Source organism: Cololabis saira, chromosome 13 (genome assembly GCF_033807715.1).
Source record: "Cololabis saira isolate AMF1-May2022 chromosome 13, fColSai1.1, whole genome shotgun sequence".
In the NCBI taxonomy this organism is placed as follows: domain Eukaryota; kingdom Metazoa; phylum Chordata; class Actinopteri; order Beloniformes; family Belonidae; genus Cololabis; species Cololabis saira.
In genome coordinates this window covers 8,333,537-8,349,930 of record NC_084599.1, presented here as the reverse complement: position 1 = coordinate 8,349,930, position 16,394 = coordinate 8,333,537, and the positions used below count along the sequence as shown (strand labels likewise).

General features: G+C 40.8%; 1 protein-coding gene across 5 annotated transcripts in view; it reads right to left on the bottom strand.

The window, feature by feature from the left end:
* Nucleotides 1–10,488, bottom strand: part of farp2 (FERM, RhoGEF and pleckstrin domain protein 2) — a 44,207-nt gene extending 33,719 nt beyond the window's left edge. For all 5 annotated transcript variants that reach the window (XM_061737547.1, XM_061737548.1, XM_061737549.1 and 2 more), the window contains exons 1-2: nucleotides 10,400–10,488; nucleotides 8,981–9,202 (exon numbers count right to left, since the gene is read on the bottom strand). In XM_061737547.1, the coding sequence (XP_061593531.1) occupies nucleotides 8,981–9,181 (201 nt within the window). In that variant the 5' untranslated portion in view covers nucleotides 9,182–9,202; nucleotides 10,400–10,488. The remainder of the gene's footprint in view (nucleotides 1–8,980; nucleotides 9,203–10,399) is intronic.
* Nucleotides 10,489–16,394: the final 5,906 nt, after the last annotated feature.

Sequence of the window (16,394 nt, the reverse complement as noted above, 5' to 3'; positions counted from 1 at the left end):
CCCAATTACAGAAGACTAGTGCTCCTGGCTCAGAGAGGGTGACACCACCCACTCAGAAACAGGAGTTTTTGCTGCTACAGTATTTTATTTAACATGGTGACTTTAATTTGAATGGCATTGCTTTATTTTACTTGTTCACACTGTTCTAAAGGTTTGAACATTTTAATATCCCATGCCAATTATTTATTTTATTCATTGTTGTTATTGTTCCCAAAGTCTGCTTTAAAATAAAGGAAAATATTGACATTTGAGAGTGTTCCACCTTTTTACAAAAAGTATCGAAAAGTATCGAAAAGTATCGAAATACATATTGGTATCGGTATCGAAACAGAAATTTGGTATCGTGACAACCCTAATTCAGACTCATTTGTATAAAATGATTTTCTGCTGCTACGCATCTCCTGCGATCCCGGTTCCACGTCCAGACGGCTCATGAATCCTGCAGGACCTGCCGCCTGCCCTTTGTCCAGTCCGGGTCATAAACTCTTCAGCCCTCTTTCCCACCACTGGCGATAAAGATCACTGGTGTCTGAACTTTTTCTCTCCCCATTGTTATTTCAGTTTATCACTTGTGATTCATTTCCGTAAAGGTCTCTTTCAAGGAGTGGTTTTAACACTTTTATCTCCGATGACTAACACTCTAAATGAGGTGATACGTTAAGAAATCCCATCCTTGGCTTTTGTTTTTTTTTAAATGCTACATCCCTGAATGAGGATTCGGATGATGCCCTTATGTGTCCATATGTTGACTTCCATTATAGTTTTCTGCAAAAGCAGAAACTGGATTTGTGACCAAAGGGTACTGTTGCAGAGCTAGCTAGCTCTCCCTCTCTCTCTCACACCCACAACAAACACACACCCACAACACACACACCCACACACACAGCAGATGATTATTCAGAGGCAAAGCCCTTGCGTAATGCATGATGATTAAGTCGGGTTATAGCACAACCACATCACATTAGTGAGGCCAAAGACAGCTGGTAACTAGACTGAAGACTTTAGATTGACAGTCACGTTCAGTGCTGCCGGAGATGTAGAAAATGTGGGGAAAAAGAAGAGTCCATTACACTTTTACGATAAACTGGATTATTGACCCATCTGAAAAACCACCTTGTAGATGTGTAAACAGGTTTTTGCAATATTTGGCAGGTTTTTTGGTTAAATATAGGCGTTTCCATTACATGTTCTTCTTTTTGATCCCCCCCCCCACGGGTTTTCCCCCGTAATCTCACATAACACTTTTTTTGTTTCAGACTTGGCACTTGTGTTTTCAAAGCAGATATCTGGCCACACGGCGTGTAACAATCTGGGCCAGGTACTTTTATCAAGGCCTGGGTGGTGGAGAGCTGTTTATTCAGAGCTGGCTGGGTGCGCCGTAGGAAGGAGAGGATGTACAGCCTTCTCTTCTCATTCATATCCACTATCTAGGGCTGTGCGATTAATCGATTTTAAATCTAAATCGGCTTTATTAATCAAGACGATGTTAAAAAAAAGAAAAATGGATTTTCCTTTTTTGCAGCTGGCTGCATTACAGACAGAGCTCGTCTAGTCATCTTTGTTTGGTCAGGAAATTGTAAATGTTGTCACTAAACTCAAGGAGGATTTACAGTATCTTTCAATTGCACTTCATTCCCAATAGGGAAATTTGTTTGCTATTTTTCTTTAAAAATAAAGATAAAATATTTGAAACAATTTATTCCATTGTCTTTTGTAGTTTTTCCAAAAAAATCTAAAATCGGGTTTTCAGAAAAAAAAAAGAAAGAAAAAAAAAAAAAAAAATCGGGACTTTATTTTTGTCAGCTCTGAACGCTGCTATTCAAGTGAGAGGGAGGAACCACCAAGTCTGTAAAAACCTCCGAAGAAATTAAAGATGCAATGATAATGATTGCCAACACCCAAAAATGATTTTTTTTAACGAAGGCAGCCAAGTGTATGCTGGTGCAGGAAAGGTTAATGGCTATAATGGGAGCTCAGAGTGCATCTCGTTATTTTTGAAGGAAAGACAACACAAGATTGCTTCTGAAAGCAGTGACGTGGATAATTTCATGAAAGCCAACAAAAATGAGACATTTGAAGTAAAGAAAAAGGAGAGACCGCCCACCTGCGTTTGTGACACTTGCTACCACTGTACTTTCAAGGAAGTCTGAGTTTTATACAATACACAACTTTAAAATAAGTAAATACATATTTAATTAAGTCAACAAGGAAATGCATTCATGAATAACTCAACATAGCGCTCATTCTTTTAAAAATCACAGGTGGATTTTAGGCTTTGTGGTTTTAGGTGCAGTTTCTTTGCAAACTAGTGCAACAAAATCATAAATCTAAACTGCATATGCCTTTTCATTATCCTAAATGACACACTGACACTTGGAATGGAATCTTGGCAGTTTTAATAAAATGAGTGGGCTCCATCTGACTGAAGTTCCTTATTTTATAGTTATTGAACTGTTCTGATGGGGATATAGTGAGTCTAATTGGCCCATCATTCAGATTACAAAGGGAAGATTGAAAGCCTGGGCTTTGAGGAACTGCTGAGATTTTTTTTTTTTTTTTAAACAGTTAAAAAAGAAAATAATTTCTGTGGTCAATATAATTAACGGGTTGAAAAACAGTGGTTTTGTTGCTACATCTGTCAAATATAACCATCAAATAGGTGCTTTTGATTGTAATTTTGTAATATGAAACCTTATTCTGCTTGTCATTTACAAAGAAGAAAAAAACAAAAAACAAACAAAAAGAAAAAAAGAGATTGCTGCCAAAACGTGTATGTGGCATTTCATTTTCAAGTACCGTATTTCCCGCACTATAAGGCCCACCTAAAAGCCTTTAATTTTCTCAAAAACCGGCAGTGCGCCTTATATATGATCATTACGGTAATTTCTGTTACTGTAGTCAGGGGGATTGTGGGTAATGTAGTTGGTGTCGCCGAAGTAACGGCGCTAAAAACGTCAGGAATCGTCACAGACGTTCAAGACAACAGCAGCAACGCTGACTCGCATAATGGCGACTTTGACCAGACGGAGCAAAGCTGGTTTTTATTTTGTTAATAAAGTTTGACATATGGTACTTTTCTTTTTGTTTTTTTTTGGGATTTGCTGTAGAATTTTGTAGCATTTCCTGTAGCGCAGCTCCATCAGGTAGATACGTAACTCAACTCCAGCCACTATAGTACGGTATTTTACCAGATATTTAGTGCGCCTTATAATGCGGTGCGCCTTATATATGGAAAAAAGTTTTAAAATACATCATTCATTGAAGGTGCGCCTTTCTAATGTGGAAAATATGGTACATGTGTGATGAGACACGGAGATAAAGTGGAGTTGGTCACACCCAACTCGTGGCTTGGCCTACAGTCTGATCTCTAACACCAGAATTAAGGCAGGCCAGTAGGTCAGACAATCAAGCTCCCAACGCAGCGGGGATTGAGACACAGATGTTTCTCTGGGAGGAAATCTCCCACTTGTGTGTGTGAATGTGTGTATATATACACACACACATGGTACGGGTGCTCAAATACAAGTAGGAGTTTTAAAAGACAACAGTGGTGGGGGAGGACTGCCTTGTTGTTTTAGATCCACAGAATAAAAGAGTGGCAAAAAAGACATAGACATAATTCAAATCAAGGGTTGGGTAGAGCCTGCAAGACAGGCTCAGCGTGGTTTAAACCTACTGAATGACACCGATCTCTGCAGGAAACTCTAACTGACAGCAGTGGTGTGTTTGGGCTTGTATTTTCCACTGTAGGATGTAGATCGCTCACGTTGTCTAACCAGAACGCTTCCCCCGCTAATATAAATCGTCAAAGCGCTGCACATCTGCAGCCACTTTCAGGATTGAGATGTTTTCAAGGCTCCTCGGTACCAGCTTCATGCTAAAGAATAGATGCTCTCAGAGCAACAACTGCAGGCAGTTGGCAACAGTATTAGTTGGCAGATGAACACAAATTGCCGGTAATTAGGTTTAATGTGTTTTACAGTGTGCCTTCTGCTCGGGTCACCTGTGTGTAACCCAGTACACCTGGAGGACAATTACACTGGGCACACTTCTGCTCAGGTCACATCCAGATGCCTTCCACCCTCATACTGACCACCAAAACAGATTACTGATATAAAAAAACGAATAAATAAAGTTTAGCTGAAAGCTAATTACTCCCAGCCCACTTAAGGAATCAGATAACCAACACCATCCAGATCAGCACTAAGCAGGACACAGATTTTAAGCCCTATTGAATAAAGACAGGCACTTTGCAGCCACAGTGTTGTAGTCATGAATAAAAGGACGTATGGATGTACATAAACCAGAAGCACAAGTCCTCTGTCCATCTACAGACAACATTACTGGTACCCCTCTAATAAAGAATGAAAACAGTCACTGAAATAACTTGAAGCTTAAAATGAAAATCTGATATTCCCACTAAATTGTGAATTAAAACTGAACTTAAATCACATCAGCTCTGTGTTCACAGATGCAAAATTAAGCATTCAGAGACAAGACGTCTGTAGCTATTTCCTGTGAAACGTGGAAGAGGCTCGGCCATGTTCTGGAGCCGCTTGGCTGCCTCTGGTACATCTGGTCTTCAATCTGTGCAGGTACAGTGAAAACTGAACACTATCAAGGCAATCTGGTGTCAGAAAGCTCGGTCTCAGTTGCAGGTTATGGGTCCTCCAAACAGGTTAATTACCGAAACCCACAAATGAAAACACCATTGAATGACTAAGAACAAAACATTGGACTATTCTGAAGTTTCCTATCAGTCTAAATCTTACTGAACATCTTTATAAAGAGCTGAAACATGGAGTCTGGGGAAGAAACCCTTCAACCCTGAGACAGCTGGGGCAGTTTGCTCAGGAGTGAAACAAAATACCCGTCTACAGGTGCAGACGTCTGGGTGAAAGTTCCTCTGATTTTGTGTTTGCCTCAAATTGTTGTGCAGCAAAACATTAAGCTGAGGGCACCAAAATAATCTGCTGAGACCCGTTTCATCAGCGTTTGTTTTAACCACAGTTTTAAAGTGAAGTCTGATTTCTATTAGCCAATTTTCACCAAATGATAATGTACTACTTTCAGTTTCAAGTTATTTCAGAGATCACTGTGGCATTTTCTTTCTTACTGGGAGGGTACCAACAAATTTGCCCACATGCAAAGATGGCGAGACCATAGTGCTGCCCTGGACGACTACACTATCCTGTAAACTGCTATATATCTCCACCTATGGCCCTTTACACGCTGCCCGCTCACGGTAGGACTGAGGCGGCTTTGTTGAACATCTGCATCCTGTGAGCAAGTGCAGAGGTGGAATTCCAAGTGTATGTGCGGCTGAGCCGCCGAAGGGAGCAGTCACAGGAGCTGCATACACGCGTCTAGAGCTCATTCCAGATTACATGATTTTCAGAGTTGGTTGATCATTGGTCAGGTCGGATTAAAGAACTTAGTCTTAAAAAGTTATTTCCCCGTGCGTGTTACTATACAGGACTGTCTCATAAAATTAGAATATTATGATTTTCTGTAATGCAATCACAAAAACAAAAATGTCATACATTCTGGATTCATTACAAATCAACTGAAATATTACAAGCCTTTTTTTATTTTAATATTGCTGATCATGGTTTACAGCTTAAGAAAACTCAAATATCCTATCTAAAAAAATTTGAATATTCTGGGAATCTTAAACTGTAAACTATAATCAGCAATATTAAAATAAAAGGCTTGCAATATTTCAGTTGATTTGTAATGATCCAGAATGTATGACATTTTAGTTTTTTTTTTAAAATTTTTTGAATTGCATTACAGAAAATAAAGAACTTTATCACAATATTCTAATTTTCTGAGACAGTTCTGTATGTGATTGATCGCAGATGAACGGTTACACTCTCCAGGATCTGAGGGCAACTCGGCATCCAGACTAGTCCTTGAATCCCCCAAACAAAACACACGTGGGAAATGAGGCGTAACCATGTGCAGAAAAAAAAGATGACTATTTGAAAATGGACCAAGCAATGAAAACATTGCAAGCTTATTTTGCGCTAGGAAAAAAAACTAAACATGTGAAGGCATGCATCAATACACAAAAAGGCCCTTCGATGTCTGAATCGAAGGGCGAGTAATAATAATAAAAATTATCACCGTATTGTGATACGGCAGCTGTGCGCTATGCGACCAACAAACTGGGCCTTTTAATCTTGTATGAAAGAGCCCTAAGGGTGACGACGCAGACAAAGAGGATCCCACAACACTGACTTTTTACCGTTTGTATGCACACAATTCTCAGTTTGATCAGCATCAATCACAATAAACTAGGATGTCTCTTTAGGACCACTTCAGCTCAGACCGCTGTGTCTTTTAAAAGCCTTTTACAAATGACATCTTTTCATGCCGCTTGTGGCCGACACAAACCGTATGAGCAGCTCAATCGGAAGCAGCAACAACATATTAACATTTACTCACACACAAGCGCCATTATTTGGCTCTGACAAAAGAATCTAAGTGATTCCTGCAACGGGACACCAGCTGAAATTCCTGGGCCAAACTTTCAGCAATGCTTCACTGCCGAGGGTGTCCCCCTCCCCCACCTCAAACTTTGCATTGGCTATGACTGCTCCCTCTGAACTGTTCTTTAAACACTAGGAACTGTCCCCCTCTCTCACCCCCGTCCCCTCTCCCCCCCCCACTTTTGTTGTCAAACGTGCTATTTATGCGCTTGTTTGCTAAGACTACGGGGCAAAGCCTGCCCGACTTCCTCCCACCCCGGGGCCCGGGCCGCATTTTCACACAGCTAGGTTTCACATCCCACCCTCAGCTTTTGAGCAAAGTTTGGAGCTGGAAGTTAAGGCCAGCGAAGGGGCCGGCTGTGGTGGATAAAAGAAGCCTGTGTTTCCCTGCCCTGATGGGCCTTCCTCCCCGTCCAGAAACCACAAGGCTGAGCTTTCTCCTGTGCTGCCGGTGGGAGGAGTCCGTGGACCAGAGCCATGCAGGCAAATGTCTGTTAGATGAGCCATGTCAGGTAACTGTGCTGCACATGAAGGCCAACAGATCAAAGTACAGGCTCTGTGATCTGATTTGTCGCACTTCAGTTGCAACCCTTTAAAACAGTTTGTTTCTTTTTGAAACCACGAGACCCAGTCACCACTGTCAAATAGCTAAATGCATTTCAAAATTAAATGCTTTATAAAACCAGAAGAGAAATAAATACAGGGGCTAAGCCTCCCTCAGTTTGTGTTTTTAAGTATGCAGATTATTCAATGTGAATAATATGAAAGTGGCAGTAAATGCTAGTAGCGGAGGATGATTGCACATCCCCCCCCCCCAACGTAGAATAAAAGATATTTGGGTATCTGAGCAACAGAAAAACCACAGCGAGGGGAAGGCAGCTACTTACAGGCCACAACCACTGCTAACATTACACATTGCAATCTTGCCTCTATATTTACATAGAACCTCAGTAAGAGAGGAAAAAAACAAACCTACACCTACAGTTAGCTATATCAAGTTAAAAGAAACCACAAGGACAGGAGGTTATTTTGCCTGATGCATTTCACTTTGATTTGTTTCTTCTTGTTTGGTCAAGAAGCTCTTGTGGTTGAAAACGAAGCACAACGCCAGTGAGTGAATGCATCGGGGAGCAGAGCCGAGCAGCCACGCCGTGCACGAAGATAAAACGCTGTTTTCTCTTTAACCCACTGCTCCTCAGAATGAATTAATAGAATTATGAAGAATTGTTGATGAACAACAGAGCCGCTAAGACGGCTCTTTGTTCTTGCCTAACTGCAGTCTGCTTTACAACAAGACGCCCATTATTCTTCTGCATCCATGCATTTATGTCAGCCACCTCCGAGCAACACCGTGTGCAGAGCGGCGCTGTACTCATCTGCACAAATCCAGGTGTCACTGACTAAAGAACCTCAACAGATTGTTTTTTTTGCTCCTCGACTAAAAAGAAAAATGAATACAAACGTAAGGCTCTTTTTCCTGCAGCCTCAATAACACACAGACCCACATCCACAAAATATCTAACTTGTATCCGTCACAGTCTATTAGCTTAAGACTCTGAAACAACATATGGTGCATAAGATTATGAACGGTCTGTCTCAGCAGTGCTCCCAAACTGCATCTGCCAGAACGGTTATTGTTGTGACTACACGAGGACTTAGCACAGATATAGGGCAATATAAATACACTACCTATTCTAAACAACTAAAAGCTGCCAGGTCCACTCCTGCTCTTCTCCATCTATCTATCAGCCAAAAGAACTGGGTATTTAATCTGTCCACTTAGATATTCTTCTCTCAACAGGAAATGACAGGAAACGTGCTCTGATATACTAGTTTCCTTATTGCTTCCTATTTGTCTGCTGATTGACTCCTGCTGCAACTTGGCAAGGAGAGAAAGGGAAAGCAGTGCAACTGCATGCAGCCGAAAATGCAGCTCTATGTGCTGCAACAAGTGTTATATAAATTCAAGTTTGATTTGATAGAAGTATGTTTAAACCCTCTGCTGATAGAGTTGCCATGGAATGAAAAAAAGGGGAAAAAACAACTTTGGGCTCTAAAATACTAAAATTTGAATTTGAAATTTGAGCATAAGTCACTCTGCCTCTTACAAAAATGTATTCTAATAGGAAAATCATAACAGAAACAGCAATCTGCCACCGTGTTGACAAATGCAGGTTGAAGGTGTGGGCGGACAGGAAATCTGCCACTACTAATTATGTTATTGATGCCCTGAGAAGAAATCACAGCCAAGAAACTTAAAAAGTTCCCGGACCGGACGAGTTCCACTAAGTTGCCCAAATAAGAAGCCTTAAGTAAGAAGGGATTTCAACACCAACGCCATCTGGCAGCTGTCGCCAACACAAGTCACGCAGGCTGGGTAACTCAAGGCAGCAAGATGCCATGCAGCCTGCTGTGCAGCAACCAGCGTGTTTATCCCAGGGTGGTTAAGGAGGGGGGGGCACTGCCGTGCAACACTTGAAACTTACATCTATGTCAAAGAACTCCTGGGAGTCGTCCAGTCCCTGCACGCGGATCTGCAGGCCCCGGCCGTGGGCCCGGGTCCCTGGTCCCGCGGGGCCGCCCAGGCTCTGGCCCGGTTCCAGGGTGCTGATCCCGGCGTTGAACTGGGCTCCCAGCCGCGTCCCGGGGGTCTGCAGGACCCGGTACGAGCCCTCCACCTCCCCCATTCTCCTCCCAGCTGCAGATTCCTGCAGGACAAACAAGTGACCAGTGACCACACATTCATGCAAAAGCACCAAAATAAAGCAAAAACCCATTTCCTTTCAGAGGCTCAAAAGGTTAATTGTTTTGTTTATTATTCTTAATAGAATAATCAATGGTGGAACCTGAGTTCACTGACTTAGCTATTTTTCATGCTGCCTTATGATTTGTGCTTAATGGGACGTCCTACCAGTGCTCATATTTGATTAAATTAATCAGACAGATGGTTCTGTAGTCTAATATTATAGCGTTTCTACCATCATTCAGAACAATCATGATCAGACAAACAGAGTGTTATTTAGTTAAGTTTAATTGTCTGTCTAATTTAGGTTTTTCTACACTTTGCTTCCAAGATGTAAGCCTGCTGGGTTTTTAAAAAGTTTTTAAACTTTTTATTTGCAAAATAGATGGACACCTTATACATGTTGCTCTACATTTTGACCACACATTCATGCAAAGCCTCAAAATAATGCAAAAGCCCATTTCCTTCCAGAGGCTCAAAAGGTTTATTGTTTTGGGTTTGACTTCCAGTGAAGACCAGTTGGACTCGGTGTTTTGCATTTTTCGCTGTAAAGCCTGAATTATGGTTCCACGTTACATCGACGCAGAGGCTACGGCATAGGCTACGCGGTCGCCGCGTACCCTGCGCCGTAGCCTCTGCGTCTGTGTAACGCGGAACCATAAATCATGCTTCAGCAGCAGGCTGGCTGAGCAGAGAGTGGGCTGCAGAGCCTCGTTCACATGTCGCACGGTCGACTGGCGTGAAACTAATGTCCGACTTTTACAAAAGCAATCAGCTGGATAAAACCTTGCAGAAACTTCACCGGGATTTAGGAAAAGAAACGAAACCCCGTCGACTTTATATTCGCCCCCCCCTTTTTCTAGGATTGAGTTGCATGTAGGTCCAACTGCGGTCCATAAGACGCGAATGTTGTTCTTACCCACATTTTAAGGTGATAACAAATTAAAAATAATTGCATATAAGAGACTAATAAATAATGAATAAATAAAATAGCCGAGTGGAGACTTAGTTCATTTTAAGAAACAAGAGTTCCGATCAAGCAACTATACCGACGACCAAGGAGACTACATTTAAATCCTTGACTGACTGACTTTTACCCACCAACAACTATTCACGTCGACGTAACATGTGAAAATCTATTAGAAGATAGTATGAAACTCACCGTTTTGCTGGAGGTGACAGCAGACGCTAAAAGTTAGTAAGTGTGAGCGGGTCGGTGCTCCGGTCCATGGTCGCAGCGGCCGGCAGAGAGCGCAGCGCGCTGCGCGCTGATTGGCTGGGACGGCCCCGGGAGCGCTCCCATTGGCCGACGGTGCGGACGCTATTGTAGGCTGGAGTAGAACGAAGATTTACTTTAAATAGCTTTCACTGATGGAAAAGACTCATGTCCCCATCAAAAACAGGTTTTAAACCGGGACACTTCAAGGGACCCTTTGAAAAATGTAATTGTTGTGCAACATTTCAACAACGAAAATGCTTTTAAATCTCTAAACCCGGCACGTTTTAGACTTTATGTTCTTCAGACGGAGACACCGCCTTGACCAAATGTGCTCCATATGTTCGTGTGCATGTTGATTCTTTTTAACAGACACTGACCTCTGTCTAACCTTAGTCATTTAGTAAGACATTTCATCTAACACTTGCGTAACACGCACGTTCACGTCACGAGAACATCCATCCAGTGTAATCTGTGAATCTCTTGTCAAAGATCAATTACATCAACACGGAAGAATGTGATGGACAGTTTGTGTCTTGTAGGAAGCAGAAATGATCTGGAGTTGCAGGCCTGCATGCGGGAAGGCCGAGGCTGCTCACGCTGGGCCGGCGCGCCCCCTAGTGGCCTCTGAAAATACAACACTACGCTGCGTCATAGTTTAAACTTTAAACTGAGATTCTCAGAGTTTAGGCAGGAGGATAAAACTGAACCTGAAAGTGTAACTCACTTGTTTTATGGTTGCTCATATAGCAGCACATTTTAGAAAGAACTTGAGAGCTATATACTATGTAAAACAACACATTAAATCGAAATTGAAGGGAAGAATATTATTACTTATTTTGAATTGAAAGAAAATAAGTTATGTACTATTGTCAATCTTTATATTTTATTAGGAAAATTTCACATCCATAAATGTAAATTCCAAAACTCTTCTCCATTATTTAAGTTGTTTTTGATTGAAGTTGATTATTATCTCAAGTCTCTTAAGTTCATTACAAATAAGAAATGTATATCAATGATGGATATCCATTCTGAGATTTTCAATCATTAAGCTGTCACAAATATAATTCTCAATTTATGCAAGATATTATGGTGTCTGTCACACCAAAGTTTTGTTTCTTTTATGTATTTCTTTTTTCCCGTTTTATTTATCTATTTTTCTAATTTTCTTGTTGATGATGATGCATGACTGTGCTCTGTGCTGCTGATGTTGCACAGGTTGTGAACTGAAATGACTGATAGTTGTACATTGTTTGTATATTGCAAACCTTCAATAAAACATCAAAGGTAAAAGAAAAAGAGTCTGGCAGGAGGAAATTATAGAATCAAACCACAGAAATGTAAAAACGAATGTTTCCATACAATTTAAGTTTATATATGATATAAACTGGATACTAAATGTTATTCCCATATATGTGACTATACTGGATTTTTGATTGACAGAAGAAAGGCTAACAATACCATGTTTCTAAAAGTAATTGAAAAAAATGGCCATGTGTTAATATAACATCATGTCATGTCATGTCGTCTAACAATAGGTCTGTATAAGACAGTTTGAAGCCATTTAGTTAATTGCTTTTGTCCTGTTCATTGATCTTCACGACCATGAAGTGAAACGTTTTCCGTCATTCAGTCACTGATCAATCACAGGGCATTGTGTCTATTTAGTTTGTAGAGGAAATGTACATTATTTATTTAGTCTCTTCCCCCTTCGGTTATAGCTGCATCATGTTGAGTGAGGGATTTTCTTCTTGTTTTTTGGTATCTAAAATGTTGCTCTTGATGTAAAGCATGCGGTAGGGAAATAAAGATAGTCCCTTAATAGAATAATCAATGGAGGAACCTGAGTTCACTGACTTAGCTATTTTTCATGCTGCCTTATGATTTGTGCTCAATGGGACGTCCTACCAGTGCTCACATTTAATGAAATTAATCAGACGGATGGTCCTGTAGTCTGATATTGTAGCGTTTCTACCATCATTCAGAACAATCATGATCAGACAAACAGAGTGTTATTTAGTTTAATTTAAGTTTAATTCTCTGTCTAATTTAGGTTTTTCTACACTTTGCTTCCAAGATGTAAACCTCAACACTGTCTGCTGTTTTTTCGGTCAGACGGACAGCTTATACATGTTGCTCTTCATTTTGTAAACATATCTATTCTCATCCTCCATGCATAAAAAAGATTAAAAATAAAGAAAGAAAGAAAATGGAAAGAAGAGAGAAGGAAAAAATAAATAAAAATAAAATAGAATTTAAATAACAGGACATCCATACAAAAGCACTTACATTCTCACGACACTTCTATACTGGTATATAAACAATAGGCAACTTTCAACTCCCCCCAAAAAAGGAAAACGATAATGATAATTAAATAATAACAATAACAGTTGTTAAAATGTATCTCCCCCATGTACACCATCTTTCATCCATGTTTTCTCCCTCAAGCAGTATCTTATCATGGGGTGATAATATCACCAATGACGCAAGCAACAACAACCCAAGGGATAATATTAGTAAATTAAATAAAGATAGTTTGCTGCATATAGCACTAACTTATAATTGATAGTTATTAAAACAAAAACAACAACAGAACCAGTTGAGTGGGGTCATGAACTTGTCTGCTGTGTTTCACAGAACTGAGACTGGACACCTGCAGCCCCGTAGGAACTGCAGCACAGTAAAATGTACAGAAATATGCAAAGAACGTGGTGTTTTCCTGGAACTCACACAACAAACAACACGACCAGCTCCAGCAGTGTCTGCTACAAACCAGTATAATGAGAAAACCCCCTCGTCGTCTGCAACTACTATAAAGTAGACAATCATGTGAAATACACATAACTATTTCTATCAATAGAAACATGGAGGAAAGGACATTACTGATGTTAATTAAAGGGGACCTATTATGGCATGTAATATCTATTTTAAACAGGCCTTGAATGTCTTAAAAACAAGCTTTTGATTGTTTTTTCTAAATAAATGAGAAATTCAGCCTCTGAGGAATGTCTTTATCATCCCAGTCTGTAACCTCATTATCTATGTGGGATTCTGAGTGGGCGGGGCTATGATAATGAGGCTCTGTGCTGATTGGCTGCCTGAATGACGTGTAGCAGGGGAGGGCACAAAGCCTCGCTCTGGGCAGAAGAGCAGCCGGCTGCGTACACTATTAAACCGTGTCCTAACTGCAAAATCAATTCCATTGCTTTATTTTCTATTGGACTGTCCTAACTGGCCACAGCGACGCAGCGACACAGCGACGCAGCGCCGTTTTGAGCTGAACATTTGTCGGACGACCTGCTTCTATTTTCTTCCTGTCGCTCATGTTGAAAGCCGGTTGAAAGCGCTGTAGGAAACGGTCATGATGAGGAACGGCTGATCCACTTACCGTAGTTGAAATGATAAAGTGGCAGCTGCTGGAGGGAGATGGACAGAGAGTGTCCGATGTCACGCAGTGCTACGATAGTCGGACGCTCTCATGCAGTTAGGACACGGTGTTTAGTTGTGGGCGTGGTTTGCATTTTGGTTACGTAACGAAAGGGAGCAGAATCTTATTGGCTCGTAGATCCACATCACACTGGACGGCTCATCCGGGCGGCTGTACAGATACTGCAGAATTTGGTTGCTTTCCTCCTTCTCTGAGTTGGCAGGCTGAGGGGACACCACTTTATATGTTAAAGCAAGAAAAAACCTGTTTTTCATAATAGGTCCCCTTTAAGCAAGGCCACCTGAGATGCTTGCACCACCTTTCAATAGCAGATTTCCCAGCTCACTGTGAAATCTGCTTCCTGTTCTGTGACACAAGTCTTCCTTGATTTTGGGAAAGGGAGTAATTCTCTGCTGCAGAGCAGCAAAATGTTGAGTCCTTTTTTGTGGATCGTGGAGGCTGTTTGCTGCACGTCACCTTGAGTTTGTTTGATGCATTTATTTAGGCTTCTTTTGGATCGCTGTCTTGAGGTGGAAACCAGACTTTTTCACTCTCAGTTTCACAACTTAATCCCTGCACTGGACGTGTTTTATCCAGATGTTGCTTTGCATGCATCCCATTTCGACTGTGGTGAAGAGAATAACGTTTCAGCTCATGTTTGCTTTCAACCCTGTTTTTGTATCAAGACTGTGTTGAAAAACAGTGCAGCACCATTACTGTGTTAGCTCAACCACGCTTCTTTCTTTCTTTCTTTCTTTCTTTCTTTCTTTCTTTCTTTCTTTCTTTCTTTCTTTCTTTCTTTCTTTCTTTCTTTCTTTCTTTCTTTCTTTCTTTCTTTCTTTCTTTCTTTCTTTCTTTCTTTCAGTCTAGTGATGGCCTACTTACTTCTCTTACACTGGGCTGCTCCTGGCATGTTAACTTCTTTTCTTCATTTGTTAATAAGTTTGAACGCGTCGCACTTAGCTTGAATATTTCTGTGATTCCAACATGGATAATGTATAAATGAACTCAGCATTGAATTGCTGTGTTTTGAAAACTTTTATAGTTTGATAATGATGAATTATTTATTGCATTTCGTTTTCATTTACAAAACGTCCTAATATTTTTGGGTTAATACAATTTTGCTATTTTTCCTTTCTAAAAAGATATCGATTAATGAATCCTATTGACATTGTTGCTGTGGAAACACGTGAACACTGTAGGGCAGATACTCATTCACCACTTTTATTAATCTTTTTTTAAGACTTTCTGAGGAGTTTAGGTGTCGGTATATCAAACCTCTTTAGGATAGCAACCTCCAGCTCTGCAGTCTCCTCTCAGCTTCCTACTGCTGGGCTGACCAGTGCAGAGCAACCCTTCCTCCAGCAGGAAAAACTGACCATCTAGCAAGAAAACAAGATGCTGGTGGTGATAAATTATACCACACTATATGTGTTTTATTAGCAGAATGAATTGGAAGCACGGTGGAGGCACTGTCAAGCTAATTTCAGAAGTGGAACAGAGACGATGAAGAAACCTGCCTAGTCACGGGGAAGAGTGGACCATCAAAATGCAAAACTCTAATATTGCCTGATACAAAATACTGATGGAATTATGAAGATTCCATCAGGATTACATGGTTTACCTTGAAACTATAGTGGGGATTGGAGGGTAGCTGCCCCCTCGTTGTAACTACTGCTGCTTCTGAGTCCCCCTGATAGCTTATAGACCATTGTTCACATCCAACTAATAAATAGAGTTGCTCCATATGTATATAAACTTATTTAAATTAACTGTACTTTTAGTTAAGTCATAATATTGTTATTAGGGATTAACAATCCAGGTTACTGAATTTTTACCGAAATACCAGTTTTTAGGGTTTGACTTCATATTTGAAGTTAAACGAAAGAAAACCTAATGAGATTTCTCCCGAGCATTGTACCTCATCATATAAACCTCCGACCTCATGCACTTCTTTTGGCTTTTCAACTGTTTTCTGCATCTTCCAATCCTCTGTCACTAACCAAAATACATGTTTTTTTTTACTATACCCACAAATCTTCTTTTTTGGTCTTACCTTATTTCTCCTCTCTGACAGCTCCATCTCCAGCATCCTTCTTTCCAATGTATTCACCATCCCTCCTCTTTATGTGCCCAAATCCTCTCAGTCTAGCCTCTCTGGCTTCATCTTATAGTGGTCTAACCCTGTATGTGTTTCCTTTTAATCCTCTCCATCCTTGTCACCCCTAAAGCAACATCACAGTCCATGGAGACTCCTGTCTGACCTCATCTGTCAGACTATCCATCTCCATGGCAAACAAGACAGGGCTCAAGGCTGATTCTTGATGAACTCCAACTTCCACCTGAAAGCCCTATGTTGCTCCTACTACACACCTCAGTGCTATCATGCTGCCTTTATACATGTCTTACTAACACACTTTTCTGCTACTCCAGACGTCCTCATGTCATATCACAATTCCTTCTTTGGCTCTCGGTCACATGCTGTCTCTGACTCTACACAGACTCAAGTGCATC